At 45.4% G+C, this 16,861-nt stretch overlaps 1 protein-coding gene and 1 long non-coding RNA gene across 4 annotated transcripts in view; one reads left to right on the top strand and one right to left on the bottom strand.

Annotated features, from left to right (window-relative positions):
* Nucleotides 1-16,861, top strand: part of arhgef10 (Rho guanine nucleotide exchange factor (GEF) 10) — a 340,903-nt gene that overhangs the window by 309,791 nt on the left and 14,251 nt on the right. For all 3 annotated transcript variants that reach the window (XM_078541897.1, XM_078541898.1, XM_078541899.1), the window contains one exon: nucleotides 6,497-6,619. In XM_078541897.1, coding sequence (XP_078398023.1) covers nucleotides 6,497-6,619 — 123 coding nt within the window. The remainder of the gene's footprint in view (nucleotides 1-6,496; nucleotides 6,620-16,861) is intronic.
* The window catches only part of LOC144680666 (uncharacterized), a 475,346-nt gene that overhangs the window by 181,040 nt on the left and 277,445 nt on the right, over nucleotides 1-16,861 (bottom strand). The gene's annotated exons all lie outside the window — the stretch shown is intronic.

Below are 16,861 nucleotides of genomic sequence, written 5' to 3' on the forward strand. Positions count from 1 at the left end.
GTCTTTAGTGACATTTCACATCTTTCTCTACAGGGAGAAACCTAGACAATTCTCCCAGGGACCACCACAGAAGACACTTATTTGAATATTGATAAATTATGAATTGTACTGTAATAATAAACATATATGATGTACAGGTTCTTCTGACCTAACGTATAGAATCACAGAATTGTTACAGCACAGGAGGCCATTCAGCCCGTCTATACCAGCTCTCTGAAGAAGCAGTTTACCTAGTGCCACTCCCCCACCTTCTCCCCATAGTCCTGCATGTTCTTCCTTTTCAAATAACCTCTTGAATACCTTGATTGAGCCTACCGCCATCATGCTCTCAGGCAGTGCATTCTCAATCCTAACCATTTGCTTTTCCTCATGTCTGTCACGATTGCTTCTTTTGCCAATAACCTTAAATCTGTGCCCTCTTTTTTTTTAATTTTCTCTCGATCCTTTCATCAATGGGAACAGTTTCTCCCTATCTATTCTGTCCAGACTTCTCATGATTTTGAATACCTCAATTGAATCTCCTTTCAACCTTCACTTCTCCAAGGCAAACAATCCCAACTCTTCCAATCTATCTATATTATTGAAGTTCCTCATCCCTGGGACAATCCTCGTGAATCTTTTCATATTAATAAACCCTTGGGTGCTGTATGCTTTGTTAATCACTCACTTAACCTGTCCTACCACTTCAGATGAATTATGCACATATACACCCTGGTCCCTATGCTTCTGCATCCCCTTTAGAATTGTACCCTTTATTTTGTTCTGTCTATCCGTGTTCTTCCTGCCAAAATGAGTCACTTCACACTTACGAGGTCTCTTCTAGGATACTAAGCATCAAAATTCCTGTCACCCTGCCATAACTCCAGCAGAAAACTAGTGGGAGCAAAGACCTCAGCCATCAGCGGGAGACTTGCCTTCATCGAGGTAAATTATGGGAAGGAGCGGACCAGGGGTCCCTACCTAAAAGTCTCCACTCTTAGCTGAATCGGGATCCCACTGATCAGTAGTGGGGTGGCACACCCAGTTTGATGAGGTGCACTTACCTCCATATGAGTTAAAATGGGCCCCACTGGCACAAGCCGGGGAGTCAAGTATTTTTCTTATCAAAATTTCAAGTTAGTTCCTTTGCTCAAAGGCCTGAGGCAGTGAAGGGGGCACTGGTGGTCGTGATCCCAGCAGTCACACTGAGATCGTTACCTGAGGAATTTCAGGGCCCTGTCCAGTAAATAATTTGCCAGAATGGACTCCCAACCCCAATAGGTTGTGCCTACCTTTGCTTCCCACCTCATTCTCCCCATCCTTCACACAGGCCAAAATTATCTCCTCATTCAATATCGTCTCTCCACCAAGAAACAAATCAACTGGTATGTGTGCACATAGCTGGTGAAGAATAGCTGCTATGTTTTCTAATAATCACTAGAGTTCAAAAGCAACTCATTGTCTGAAGTGCTTTATGATGTTTCTATGCAATAAGTGGTCTTTAAATAGCAGTATTATATATATTATAATGCATTGTAGTATTCACTACTGTGAAGTGTCCTTCATATTATCATTAGAGGAAATAAGCACTCAAAGTCTGATCACATTCCATCTTTGTTGAGGAAAAGTTTCAATGTAAATTGTCCCCAATGTGCAGATATTTTACATCCACTTCTCTCTTCACAAGAATGTTAATCTCATTGAAAGATGAAGTATCGAAAGATATTTTTAAACAAACATTACGCATATAATTTGACAAAACATAGAGGAGCCTGAGAGTAAATTGCATATTATGAAAACTGGAATATTCTTACATGCATTATATAAAGCAGTCTTACATCTTGACACACCTTGCATAATTATACAGTATTAAAGATGTTCTTTGTAAATCAAAAATTATATGTAGATGGCTTCTTATATTTTATTGACTTCTGTCTTATTATGTAATCTTTCACTATGTTTAAACAAAAAGCTGAGAATGCATTACACTATACAACAGGTACAAATACATAACAGACTACTCAATGTTTACATAATAAACCTAGGACACATGAAATTCCTATTGACACAAATCAGAATATTGTTCTTGCCTCACATGGATGAGTACAATGTCAGGAATACAGAATTGAATTCTATTTACCAGGCATAAAACGTTGTATTAAAACCCTCGTGTAATACGTCCAAGCTAGTTTCTTATTGGGAAAACTTTAAATTGGATTAGATTTGGGGGAAAATTAAATGTCAAGCACAATGTGCCTTCAGAAAATTAGAAAAGATGTCCTAGTAGTGTCTCAGACAGGCCCACAATCTCTCTCCATCTCCCCAGTAAGCTTGATGGAAATAAGGCCCGAGGCCTGATATCAAGAGTGCTTTGAACTCCACATTTCTAATGAAGGGATCACACCTGAATTTGTAGAAATTGGAGTAGATAACTAAAAAGTAAAATATTGTAAATGCTGAAAATCTGACGAAAACAGAAAAAGCCGTAACTAGAAGGGCAAGGAGAGCAGATACTTGGGAGCACCACCACCTACAAGTTCTCCAAGTTACACACCATCTTGACTTGGAAATATATTGCCGTTCCTTCACTGTCGCTGGGTCAAAATCCTGGAACTCCCTGACAGCACTGTGGGTGTACCTACACCGTATAAGTGTGAAACACGAGCAGCAGCGCTGGGCATTGCCTGTGAGGGATTCTGCGGGGGGAGGTTAGTGGGAGCTAGCCGAGCACGAACTTCGCGCATGTGTGCAAATGAGCACTGCATAATCTCCCTGAGGCACGGAGAAGAGATATTTTTTTAAAATGTGACTCTGTCACATGAGCAGGGACATATTAATGAAAAATTAAAGTTTTTATTTTATTTGCTTCTGAAAACCTCATGCCGCCATGGATGAGGTTTCCAAAAAAATGCAAAGGCTGCTTGGCCGTTTCGCCTGCTTGCCAGCCGTTAGGTTGAACGGGCAGCGAAAACTTTACATTAATTGATAACTTAATGGCCTTAACAGGCTTTTTAAGTGTCAGCGGGTGCGCTGCTGGCTCCGGCACATGCCAGCCGACCAAACTATCGCATGACTGCACGTGATGTCGGCACGCTCGGCCGACGTCAACGCGTGTCATTTCACACTCGAGCAGGCACGCGCCCACCCACCGAGCGAAAATTTCTGCCCATAGACTGCAGCAGTTCAAGAAGGAAGCTCACCATCGCGTTTTCGAAGGCAATAAGGGATGGGCAATAAATGTTGGCCTAGCCAGCGACACCCGCATCCTGTGAATGAATAAAAAATGTCGATCCGCATCATCTCTATGTCTGATCCCTGCACAGCTATTGTTTGGCCTTCTATGTACTCACTTTTAAAAAAAAATTTTGTTTGAATAGACAGCGCCAGCTGAAGCCATGACACAGGCATAATATGCTGAATGGCTTCCATCTGTGTTTCATTTGTAAAATACATGACTTTCTTTTATGCCTCTTTATCTTAAGGTTTTCGGGTCCTTTTTTTTCTAACATCCTTCCAACTCCTGTGGGTTATGGCTCACACAGCATTGACCCTTTCTGCAACTGCACTGTTTATAGGAAGGACATCAGTCCCATAGAACCTGTTCCTCCACCCTCTTTGCTGTAGGTCTTCAAATGCTTGATCTTGAAGCTATGCCTTCCTCTGGGAAACTCCATCTTCAAAGAAAACAAGAAAGACTTGCATTAATGTATGTAGCCTTTTTCATGACCACCAAACATCTGAGCGCTTTACAGTCAATATTTTTGAAGTGTAGTCACTGGTGTAATGTAGGAAATTTGGCAACCAACTGCGCAGAGCAAGCTCCCACAGACAGCTAAGTGATAATGACCAGTTAATCAGCTTTTGTAATGTTGATTGAGGGATGAATATTAGCCAGGACACTCAGGATAACTCTCCCCCTCTTCTTCAAAATAGTGCCATGGGATCTTTTGAGTCTAACTGAGAGGGCAGACGGGGCCTCAATTTAACATCTCAACCAAAAGAGGCACCTTCAACAGTGTGGCACAACCTCAGTACTGCACAAGATTGACAGCTTAGATTTTTGTACTCAAGTCCTGTAGTGGGATTTAAACCCAGAAACTCAGGAAAATAGCTGCATAAACAGCTGTGTGGGGGCTCCATTCTTCTTTTTCATAGGATTGAATAGTTGCTTATTGCACTTATTCAATACTGGGCTAGCACTTATCCTGCTACTACTTTGGAAGGCCTGTGTAGAAATACAGTTTTATTGCAGCCCCTTAAGGGACAAAATATAGGTTAATGAGATTGCTTTGTGATGCTCAATTCAATTAAACTTCAATTAACGCACCAGTAGTAATTTCTCTCCCTTGATTAGCATCTTTGCATTAATAACTTATTTCACATCTTTCAATTCCTTAGGCCTGTAATTTCACAAGCCATGGAGGCTCCATGGACGTTTTAAAATGACGAGTGGGACCCAGATTTAGAAGTCCTGCCCCATTTATGACAGACCCCATTTTCACCATTAGAGGAAAGGGGTGAGACTCACAAATGAAGGAAAACTGAACTCGGGGGCCATTTGGACTCGGCAGAGCCACTTAAACTCGGTGCTAAGTTCAAACAGACCCACTTTTGGCTGTAATAAAGGCCTTAACCTGCAGTGTGGGAGTTACAATTTTTTAGAGTAAACATAAATGTTCATGAAGGGTGGATAAAGTCTGTAGAACTGTCAAGCTGTCCAAGTTATTTGAATTGCTAACCTTTTAAAAATTAAAAAGGCTTCCTGTGTCAGTGAGAGTTGAAAAAACCATTTTAGCAGTTACAATAGTTATTTGTTGATATTACCCTAAGGGCTACAGATGCTTGACCTCCATTTATCTCAGCAGGGGTCCTTGGTTCACAGCTTGACTGACAGCTCAACAAGGTTATTAAAGGATTAGCTATCTTTGTGGGGTTATGAATAAGAGCTCATTTGTTTTGATAAGGGTCTAAGCACTTCAGGGAATTTAAAAGTTTTGAATGGGCTTTCGTGAATGGGAGTTGATTTTATTATACTGAATGCTGTTTTAGATATTTAGACCTTTATTTAGTTTCATCTCTACAACGTTCCTGAGGTCTGCTCTTGGTGAGTTGACATAGAGCGTGTAAGGATCAAGGGTTGTGGGTGGGTTGGTATTAAGTTGGCTTGGAGGCTATAAGGGACTATGTGGGTTGGAGGGGTGCATGCCTTTTAAACAGCTCGCCTTGGCACTCAGCGGCCCCTGTGGCGGCCTCCGATCTGTATCCTGGGGCAGCGGAGTCAACTCCACCCTCTCCCTCCCACGGACGAAAATTCTACCATTCAGGGGAGTCTCTTCCTGGCCGGGTGCAGCGAGTCGGTAAATTCCCTGGCCTGCGCTACCTATCTCTGGAGCGAAAATCCAGGCCTTGGTCTACAATTAGCCATTTGCCATTTATCCCCTTAGAATAGCTTTGTCCACTTAGTTAAGAGATGTCATTCTTTTTAATGCCTTGGATTGTTGCTCATTATTTCACCTGTCTTCTTAATCCTTATCATCTACAATCCTGGATGTTTTGCTTGGTCTTTCCTGGTCAAGTTTTGAATATGCCAGATGATCTCCTGAGATTTGCTCATGTTAAATGAAGGATTATGCTTCTTAACACTCAGTGATCTCTTCAGCGAATTATTCAAATAAACTGAGTATTAGGAAAAGAAACTCCTTAAAAAAAGAATCATCCACTCATAATTGTGATCCAGCTATGTTTCACTCGTTGTATTTACATATTCCTAGTTGTTTATTGGAGTATTACCTGCATGTCTTTCTCGCTTTTGATTCAGACATTCTCTATTTCTTCAGCCATGATTTGTTGCTGTTTTATGTATTCAGCATTTGAACCAATCAACTGAAAACGTGATACAGATAACTGCAAATGTTTTCAATCAAAATGGGAGGCCACAAGCCTCAGTGGACAATAGGAATTGGTAGCCAATCAGGAGTGCTGACATTTTTACCTTAATGATACAGAAATGCTGTAAGGTCAGACAAGCATATCAAAGAAATAACTCGCATTTGTAAAATGTCTTTTACCACCTCAAGTCGTCACCAAAGCACATTACAGCGATTGAACTAGTCTTTTGAAGTGCACTGCTGTAATGTAGGAATCGGTAATAAAAGGAAAATTACAAACAATAAAACAAAATCTAGTTTTAGTCACCTAGAATAGGGCAACAAATAACAATATAGATGTCCAATTAGTTATTTCACACAACGCTTTTCTCCTGTGAACTCTTTCGAGTTATCAACAGCCACAGATTGCAACTCTTTCGAGTACAATCACAGTTCTTGGTTTCCGGGAGTGGGACGTGAACCCACAACCCTCTGATTCAAAGGTGAGGGTGCTATGAACTGAGCCACAGCTGACACCTAACGCTGGGAGTTAGGGTGGCTGATAATTGGAGTGCAGTTAATTGTGTTCTGCTGTTATCTTTAAATTTGATTTAACGTGTACACGTGTTTGTTTTTGTCTGATATTTCAGGACAGCAGCGGGTTACTGTGACCAGTCTCCTCGTGTGTCATGGTTTACTGTTAGTTGGAACCAACCTGGGCATCATTGTAGCTCTGCCAGTTCCTCGACTGCAGGGAATACCAAAAGTCACAGGTGAGAATGTTTTGGGTTGGAACTTATTTTTGTGATAATTGAAGATAATATCGTTTTTGATTCATTCATGGGATTATGGGCATCACTTGCAGGGCCAACGTTTATTGCCCATCCCTAATTGCTTGAGAAGGTGGTGGTGAGCAATGTTCACTCCCAAGTTGCAAGCCCGTACAGTGACCTGCAAATGCCCATGGACAAATTGACCTGTTTTAAATTACTGTGAGTACATGGCCATGCAAAAAAAACTTTAAAAGCAGCCTCGCACTTAAATACATTGCCACGGACTCTGAAAAGAAAATGGAGGGAACGTTGGTAGTGAGGCACCTCCTTAAACCCCTGCATTCTGTATGGTAAAGATACTCCCACAGTGTTGTTAGAAAGTTCCAGGGGGAGAATTTTCTCTGCGCGCCACCATTTTACATTGGTGGGCCAATTAAGGCCCGCCCAGCGTGACGCGCACCCAGAAGCACTGAGCGCTCCCTGTGCAGGTGGGGGGAATAGGCTGAGTTGGGGCCTGCGCTCTTTTACACATGCGTGCAAAAGAGTGCAGAAATCTCCCTGAGGCAAAGAGCCGGAGATTAATTTGATTTTTTAAAATATTAATAAAGACAGAAATTTTTTTTTAAGACATGTCCCCTCATGTGATCGTGTCACATGAGCTGGGACATGTCAATGAATTTTATTTAAAAATTTTATTAAACTTTAAAAACCTTCATGGAGCCTCATTCTGCCTGTGGATGAGGTTTCATGAAAAATGCAAAGGCCACCTGGGCTCTTCACCTGCCTGCCAACCTTAAAGTTGGAGGGCAGCTCAGTTAAGTATCCTAATTGATATTTAAATGGCCTTAATAGGCCTTTGACAGTTAGGCGGGCACGCAGCCAACTCCGGTGTGCGCCCGCCGAACTGAATATTTGAATGATGCGCGGTGACGTCGGGACGCACACCTGTCACCGCACATCATTTTACACGCCGACCCGAAGATTCTGCCCCAGGATTTTGTCCTAAAGTCCTGGACATGTGTAGATTGAAGGAGGCATGCATGAAAATAAGAGCTATTTGGTGGAAAACAATTAATGAAATAAAGAAATTAATTAAGTCTTTAAAAAACTTAGTCAGATTTGGAATGCCATGTGATTTTTTTTCCTCTACGTATAAAATTCAAGAAAAATACTTTACTAAACTGTTGTTGGTTTATAATGTAATGAAATAATTTTTATTGATGTTTACAGACACACGCAACTCAATTCTTCTGCAAATTAAATTTTTGTCTCTTCTTTAACTGAGTTCCTGACAGACCACTGTTCTCCTTCAAAAAAGAACAGAGCACTGTAAATAGATGTGAGAGCCTTAGAGCTTAAGGTAGTTGTAAGCTTATCAGTAATACCTATATATCGATGTCTTATATCAGAACAGGGAAACATGATAATTTCTTTGGCTAGATAAACTTGTTAATAAAAAGCATGGACACTAATTGGTTTTTAAGCCCTCTTTTAATGAAAAATGGGAGAATGCCTATTTTCTTTGTAATTAATTGCCCATTAAAGAAATTGTAGGGCAGATAGAAGGTTAACATATCCACTTATAAGTTGGACAGTTAGAAACAAGGGGATACCAGTGCAGTGATGTGTGGAGAGTCCGATATGTGGGTCGTAATGGATTCTTAGTGCAAATGTTCTGATCCTGGTTATACTATGTCAGAGGGTCTCTACATTCAATAAACAATTGGCTTTCTAACATTGGAAAGTATAAAGGGGAGGTTTAGATAATGGGTGGAAATGTCCGTGATTTACCAAGAAGTGCGGTAGTGGGTGCAGTGGCAGCTTTTCACGCCGTATTATTTATGCATTCCTGGGAAACGTGCCATTTCCATGGCGGGGCGGGCTCTCATTCGCTCACTACCACACCATCATCTCACCACTTCATCATGCTTGGTGCCATATTTAAAGTGCAGCCGCGCGCACACCCCTGTGCTTCCAGCCCACGACTACTGTAAAGAAGACATGGCCCTGAAGGCAAAAAGACTGCAGCCCCCAGTTCCAATGACACAGTCCTCAAACACCTTTCGACGAGTGGAGACTCGCCATGATGTCCTGTAACCCAACTCTGGCCGCAGGATAGGCAGCAAAATCACCAATCCAGCTTGGGAGGTGGTGGCAGTGATGGTCAGCAGCAACACCATGCAAAAGGGGACAGCCACCCACTGCCAAAAGAGGATGAATGGTCTCATCTGTTCTGCCAAGGTAAGTCACTCTTCTCATCACTCACAACTCTCACATTCACAAGCCCATCACACATCCACAGGGCCCTCACTCACTGCCAGTTCAAGAGACATCACCATTCGCTCTCTCACACACACCTTCATTGTCCTCATCCTGTCCACTCATCACCCACAAGGGCCAGGCATACTTATCATCTGGCCTGGCATGTGTCCTGTTTACAGTCTCTACACCTCTATTCATGCAGGACAAGCTGGCGCACAAAAACAGGGAGAGGTTGCAGACCAGTGGAGGAATGCCTGAGATCAGGGTCATCATGGGCTTTGAAAACAGAGCCATCCAGCTGGCCGGCGAGGACCGGGACTAGCCCTGTGCTGACGGTGAGGTCGGCAGTGCTCAACTAAGTGAGGATCCAGCAGTGCAACATCCATCAGACAACCATGCTGTGAGTGATGTGTCCTGTTTCACAGGCCACTGCCATGCACTAATTATCTCCCCTTGCTTTCACAGGCACATCTGGGAAACAGCCGACAGAGCCCATGATCCAGGGCCTTAAATCAATCCTTGAAGAAACCTCTGAAGAGGAATCTGAAAGCACCCTCCCTGAAGTCCCATCACAGCGCTTACCCACGCCCTCCACCAGCACAGAGACACACACCTCAGTGGGACCTAGCTTCAGAGTAGCCTCGGGATCACAATCTGGTGAGCACATTACACTGTCTGATCCACAGCAGGTGGAGGCAGGGACTTTCCAGGTGACCGGCACTCGGTGAACAGCTGGAGGCCAGAAATCTGCTGCGTCTGAGTCAGATGATGAGCCTCTGGACTCGGTCATGTCACAGTTGCTGGAGCTGCAAAGGCAAGCTCGGGAACGTCGGGAAGGGATGTCCGCTGCAGACCTCAGTTTGCAAGACACGATGGAGGAGTCTGTCTGCCTTCAGGCTAAGGTGATAGCACCGGCATGACTGAGGTCAACACTGGTAGGATGGCGATCGCCATGGTGACCTTGGTCCAGGACATTGGTCCTGCACTGCTGTGCGGGCTGAACTCCATCGCTGATGCCATAGTTGGCCTCCAACAGTGTGTACATGAGAGGGGTGTGGGGCAGCTTGACCTCACTTTAGCTACCTCTTCTCCTCAAGGAGCACCCATAGGGAGGAGGACCAGTAGGTGCACACCCCGGGGCCATCCATCCAGGTGACTCCGGGAGTGTTCAGCCCATCCGAATCCCCTCTTCCTGTAACCCCAGCAGCTCCAGCTCCACAGGTCGAGGAGGATGCCACTGTCACACAGCAGGACCCTGAAAGCAGCCCTCCAGGTCTCAGTCCTCCAGAGGACGCCAGTCAAGGTCATCACAGACAGGGCATAGCAGTCAGCAGGCTGCCTCCACTTCTGCTGTGGATGTCCGGGGAACACCAAGACGTAGCGGCAGGGTTCAGAAAGTTAAGATGTAGTTGCACAGCCTGGGCACAGGTCTCAATCACCTGTACATAATGTTCACTATTGTCAATAAACTCCCTAGAATGTCTGCCTGCCTATGGCTCCTTATACTGATGAGCAGTGTTTGTATCACTCAGATGTGAAACCTTTCTGCACAAGATAAAGGCAGATGTCTCAGTCCGGGGCCTCTTCCCTGTGCTTTGTGCAGCCTTCAGACCAAAGTAATGGTTTGGCCTTGCACTCCCTGGACTCATTACTGATGCCTGCACTTTGATGGTGCTTGTCATTGCTGCCATAATGTCATGGGCAAGTGTCGCAGAGTATCGTCATTCTCTCTGTGTGCTCTCATCATCTTTAAGGTGGGGCTGGCCCACATCTCTTCAGCATCTGTCCCCAATGACGCTCTTGAAGGGGTCTGGTGCGGACAAAGGATCAGATGCATTTAAAGTTTCATGGCTGCCTCTCTGTGATATGACCCTGATCACAGAGCGGAAGTGAGCTGCCCTTGGTCAGACAGGATTCAGACATTCTCAGAGGCTATGTGAAGATTTATGGAGTGTCCTCACTGCATGTCATCATCATCGCCCTGCAATCGAGCAACTATTAGGGCCTCCAATGCGTCTCCATGACAGGAGCATTATCACAGAGGGTATTCGCGCTGCCATAAGCCAGACTGGAGTCGAACGTTCACAAATGCAATGTGAGGAACTATGGGGTCACCTCACTGCATGTTGTCATCATCCTCCACAAATCTAACAGCTATGAGGGTCTCCCAAGCGTGCTAGCCAGTGCGAGGGCCTCATCCCCGTCATCGTCACCTTCAAGGACCTCCGCACCCTCATCCCCATCGACGTCCTCCGCACCAAAGGAGACCTCCACTCCTCCATCTCCTCCTCAGCCAGCTCCTTTCCCCCGTTGCAGTACCAGGTTGTAAAGGGCGCAGCAGATGACAATGTTATGGAACACCCTCTGCAGACTGTATTGCAGGGCTCCACCAGACCAGTCCAGGTACCGAAACCTCATTTTCTACATCCCGATGGCTTGCTCCACCAAGTTGCAGCATGGGCCTCATTATACCGTCGCTCTGCTGCAGTCTGAGGCCACCACACGGGTGTCATCAGTCACGGCCTCTGCGGGTAGCCCTTGTCCCCGAGGAGCCATCCCTGGAGCCTCTGTGGACCCTGGGATATGTCAGGGATCTGTGACCAACTGAGAATGTAGGAGTCGTGCACACTCCCTGGAAACCATGCGTAGACCTGCAGGATGTGTTTATGGTGATCGCACACAAGCTGCACATTCAGCGAATGGAACCCTTGCAGTTGACATAGTTGACCGCATGTTGCAATGGAGACCTGAGCGCCACGTGAGTGAAGTCGATCGCACCCTGCACCTGTGGGAAACCCGAAATCTGGGCAAATCCAATCGCTCTTGTATCCTGGCTTTACTGATCCCGGGTGAAATGCACAAAGTTGTGTGCCTTCGCGAAGACGGCATCCGTGACCTCACGGATGCATTTGTGGGTGAAGGCTTGTGAGATCCCACAGAGGTCACCTCTGGAGCCCTGAAAGGAGCCACTGGCATAGAAATTGAGCATCATGGTCACTTTCACAGCCACTGGCAGTGGATTCCCTCCATTTCCCCGTGGCACCAAATCCTGCAGCAGGTGGCAGATGTGACCGACCAGTTCCCTAGACTCGCACAATCTTTGGCGACACTGGTTCTCAGTCATCTGCAGGAATGAAAGGCAACGTCCATTGACCCTGGGCCTGGCTTGGCGCTGACCAGCAATGGCTCGCCATGACTCTTCAGCGGCGTGTGCGGGAGCCCTAGCTGCCCCTTCTTCCAGAGGGTGCTACTCCTCCCTCTGTGCAGCCAGGCGCTTCTGTCACTCTCTTCTCCTCCTCCTTCGTCTTTGCTCTCTGTATGCCATGAGGTATACAGCTAGTTCACCAGGCTCCATGATCCTGATGTACACCACCTGCAGGATGAAAGAGAGAGACACGTGGGTTAGCTTGGGTGTTCTAAGACTTGGTTAAATCTGATGGTCCCTTAATGCATCCCGGAAAGCGCTGGCCACCACTTGGATGGCTAGAGATTAGTGCGCTGCATGGCTGCCCAAAGCCTTACCTTCCTCCGCCCCACTCCACCTCAGCAGCTTTGCCCATTGGACAGCATGCTGTGTTCCCAGCTCAGGCGCAGGCATTCTCCTAACCTGCGCTGCAAGGCTGCACCATTAGCTTGAACCATGGGGGAAACTGGTCCAAACTGGGAAAATGACATTGCAAGGGGCTGTGAGCACCTCCACCAGTGACTGCTCCATGGCCAGCTTTAGCAAGGAAATTGCTAAATTGCAACATGGGCAGTCGTCCAACTGTTCTGCAGTCCACTAAAATGCTCATTAGTTTGCAGTCTGTGCCCGATGGGTGAAAAGCTCTGGAGTACTTGGTGGCACTTTGATACCTCTGTGTTGCTTGAGTGGGCAGATAAGCTAGAGGCCCGACTCCAATCATATCAATGTAGCTGTGTCTGAACTGACTCAACTGAGGAATGGTCACTTTATACAAGGTTTCCCTAATGTATGGCTGCTTCTCCCACACCGGCTCCCCCCTCCCACCACCACCAACCTGGCACATGCTTGTGCGCTACCTTCATCTGCAGGGCAGCCTTTGTCCCCCCGAAAAGTCACCTCAAGCTCAGGTCAGCCTTTGCCCGCTAACCCCCCCCCCCAACCAGCCTGTAAATGTGCCTCAACCTTGAAGTCAACAGACGTCCCTCACGAGCGCTCTGCAATGTTGCTGTAAACTCACCTCTGAGTTCCCCTCAAAGTGCGGCCTGCCAAATGCACGCCTTTATATGCTGTTGTGAAACACGTTGACCCTGGAATGAATGCGCAGGCTGCCAAGTTGGGAGGAAGGTTGGGGACATGTTATGCCTTTGTGCTCCAGCACTGTGTTTAAATAAGTAAAAAATTACCGCTTAAATAAAAGCCCTCCAGCCCTCACCCCCATCCCAACACACTCCCTATGCCCTATCCATGCCAATCTTTGTCAACTCATGCCGCCACCCACCCCATGGCTCCCATATCCTTATGCCAACTTAGTGCCAACCCATGCCTCCCCACCCATCACCCTTTGCCCTCCATGCCAACTCAACTGGTATCCTTGGACAGTTCCTAGACAGCTCTGATACTTCCTGGACAAATTGATGCCTCCTGTCCAGCATTGACAGCTTTGACACTTCCTGGACAGCATTGAGAGGTTTGACAGCTGGACAGTTCCTTGACAGTTTTTTGACAGCTGGACAGCTCTTTGAGAGCTTGACAGTTCCAGTGACTTTGTGTGTACAAATTGCACAATCATGTTCCCTTTTAACAGTCCCAAAGTGTGCCTTACCCCTCCCAAAGGTGTTCTGAAACCCTATCCAAAGGGGTACACTAGATATCCAATTGCAAACCTCTTCTTACCTGTTCTAATCTGCACACTCCTGATTCCACACTCCTGTTCTTCTAAAATTCCACTTCAGTGGAGGCAGCTGGTGATTTAAATGTCAGCTTTCTCTGTGAATCGCACATGCACGAACACCGGGTCAACTCCTGTCCCACCCCCATGAAGATGGGAAATGCTGGGTTCAGGGACAGGACTTTGAAATATCGGCCATTTCCAGGATTTTCACCATGATGGGGAGCCTCTCCATTGTGGCAAAAATCCACGCCTCATATTTATATAGTGCCTTTCAGGACCTAAGTACTTCCCCAAAATGCTTTACAGCCAATGAATTGCAGCTACTATTGTAGGAAACAGCAGCCAATTTGTGCACAGCAAGCTCCCACACACAGCAATATGATAATGGCCTGATAATCTGTTTATTCAGTGATGTTGATGAGGAATAAACCTTAGGCAGGACACAGGTTAATTCACCTGCTCTTCTTTGAAATAGTGCAATTTGTCCTTTTATGTCCACCTGAGAAAATGGATAGGGTCTCAGTTTAATGACTCACCAAAAGACGGCACCTCTGATAGTGCAGCACTGCACTCACGCATCAGCATTGATTTTGTGCTGAAGTTGCTGGAATGGGGCTTAGTGAAGAGAGTGCAAGATGAGGACCCTGGGATAGGCAGTCAGCAGCACCTAGAGGAGAGTGCAAGAGGAGGACCTGTTTCTATTTGTCAGAGCCGAAGTCAAAGGAAAACAGGTAGGTGATTGGTGGGTATTTCTTCTATGTCTCTTTTTATTGGCCAAGTGGTTTAAATCAGAAGATATTACTACAGCTGAAGATACAGTTAAGAAAGTTACCTGGACACTGTGTTTCAGGAGACATTCACACCCCTTAGATTAATTACAACAAATTTGGACCGTGGTCAGTGACAGGAAGGTGTGACTGTGAGTGAGGCACGTATGGGGATCCAGAATTTAGCTTTGGAGGAGCCCCAGCCAGAGCACTTGTCCAATAGGTACAAGGTTCTTGTTCCTGGTGTGGATGAGGGCACAGACTGCAGGGAGAATGGGCGAACAGACCATAGCACCGTGGTACAAAGCACCATTCAAGTGGGGGGAGAAAAGAGAAATGTAATAGTAATAGGGGACAGCATAGTTGGGCGAAATAGATACTGTTCTCTGCAGCAACGAGAGTCCCGAAGGCTGTGTTGCCTACCTGGTGCTAAAGTTAAGGACATCTCTTCTGGGCTGGAGAGGAACTTGGAGTAGGAGGGGAAGGATCCAGTTGTCGTGGTCCATGTAGGTACCAATGACATAGGTAGGACAAGGAAAGAGGTTCTGCTGAGAGACAAGAGCTCGGGGCTAAATTAAAAAGCAGAACCACAAAGGTAATAACCTCTGGATTACTACCTGAGCCACATGCAAATTGGTGTAGGGTAAATAAAATTAGAGGTAAGTGCGTGGCTCAAAGATTGGTGTGGGAGAAATGGGTTCCGAATTATGGGGCACTGGCACCAATACTGGGGGAGAGCTGTTCCATTGGGACGGGCTTCATTTGAACCATGCTGGGACCAGTGTCCTGATAAATCATATAACTAGGGTTGTAGATAGGACTTTAAGCTAATTAGTGGGGGGGGGGGGGGGGGGGGGGAGGGTTCAATTGAAGGGAAGTTTAAAAAATCAAAAAGAAACGAGAGAACAGAGGTACAGGGTAATGAAGAGGTGAACAATAATCAAAGTGTGACAGGAAGGGGCAGAAAATATAAGCAGAAGAGTGCAGCAGAAATCAGAACCAAAATGAACTATAATGGTAAAAAGTCAAAGCTGAAGGCTCTTTATCTGAATGCATGCAGCATTTTTAACAAGATAGATGAGTTAATGGCACAATTAGAAATAAATGAATATGACTTGATAGCTATTACAGAGATGTGGTTGCAGGGTGACCAAGACTGGGAACTCAATACTCAAGTGTATTCGACATCTTGGAAAAATAGGCAAAAAGGAAAATGAGATGGGGTAGCTTTGTTAATAAAGGAAGTTATCAGTGCGGTGGTGAGCAGTGATATAGGTGCAACAGATCGTGATGTGGAATCAGTTTGGGTGGAAATAAGGAATAGCAAAAGGGAAGAAGTGGGAGTCGTCTTTAGGGCCCTGGAGAGTTGCTTCACTATAGGACAAAGTATAAATCAGGAAATAATGGAGGCATGTAGGAAGGGCGCTACAATTGCCATGGGTGATCTTAATCTGCATATTGACTGGACAAATCAGATTGGCTGGGGTAACATTGAAGACAAATTTGTAGAGTGCATCAGGATTGTTTCTTAGAGCATTATGTTGCAGAACCTACCCAGGAACAGGCTATTTTAGATCTAGTAATGTGTAATGCGGTGGGATTAATAAGAGATATTGTAGTTAAGGATCCACTCGGGGATAGCGACCACGACATGGTAAAATTCCAAATTCAGTTTGAGGGTGAGCAACTCGAGTCTCAAACTAGTGTTCCTCAACTTAAATAAGGGCAATTACAGAGGTATGAAGAAAGAGTTGTCTAAAGTGGGTTGGGAAAATAGACTAAGGGGAAGGTCAGTGGATGAGCAGTGGCAGACATTTAAGCAGATATTTCATAATGCTCAGCAAAAATTTATCCTGGTCAAAAAGAAGGACTCGATGAGAAGGATGAACCACCCGTGGTTAACAAAGGTGGTCAAGGAAAGTATCCAATCAAAAACTAAGGCATACAAAGTGGCGAAAACTAGTGGTAGGCCAGAGGATTGGGAATGTTTTAGGAAGAGGATGACTAAAATGCTAATAGAGGGAGAAAATTGATTATGAAAGTAAATAGGCAAGAAATATAAAAACAAACAGCAAGAGCTTCTACGGGTATATAAAAAGAGAGTGGCTAAAGTGAGCATGGGACCCTTGGAGGATGCGACTAGAGAATTGATAACAGGGAACAGGGAAATGGTAGATAATTTAAACCAATATTTTGCATTGGTCTTCACGGTGGAGGACACTATAAACACCCCAAAGGTATAAAGAGCTAATGGGAGGAAACAGTCTCTAACACGAGGGACAAAGTATTTAACAAACTAATGGGACTAAAGGCTGACAAATCACCAGGATCTGATGGCCTGCATCCAAGGGTTTTAA

Source organism: Cetorhinus maximus, chromosome 5, assembly GCF_964194155.1.
Source record: "Cetorhinus maximus chromosome 5, sCetMax3.hap1.1, whole genome shotgun sequence".
Taxonomy (NCBI): domain Eukaryota; kingdom Metazoa; phylum Chordata; class Chondrichthyes; order Lamniformes; family Cetorhinidae; genus Cetorhinus; species Cetorhinus maximus.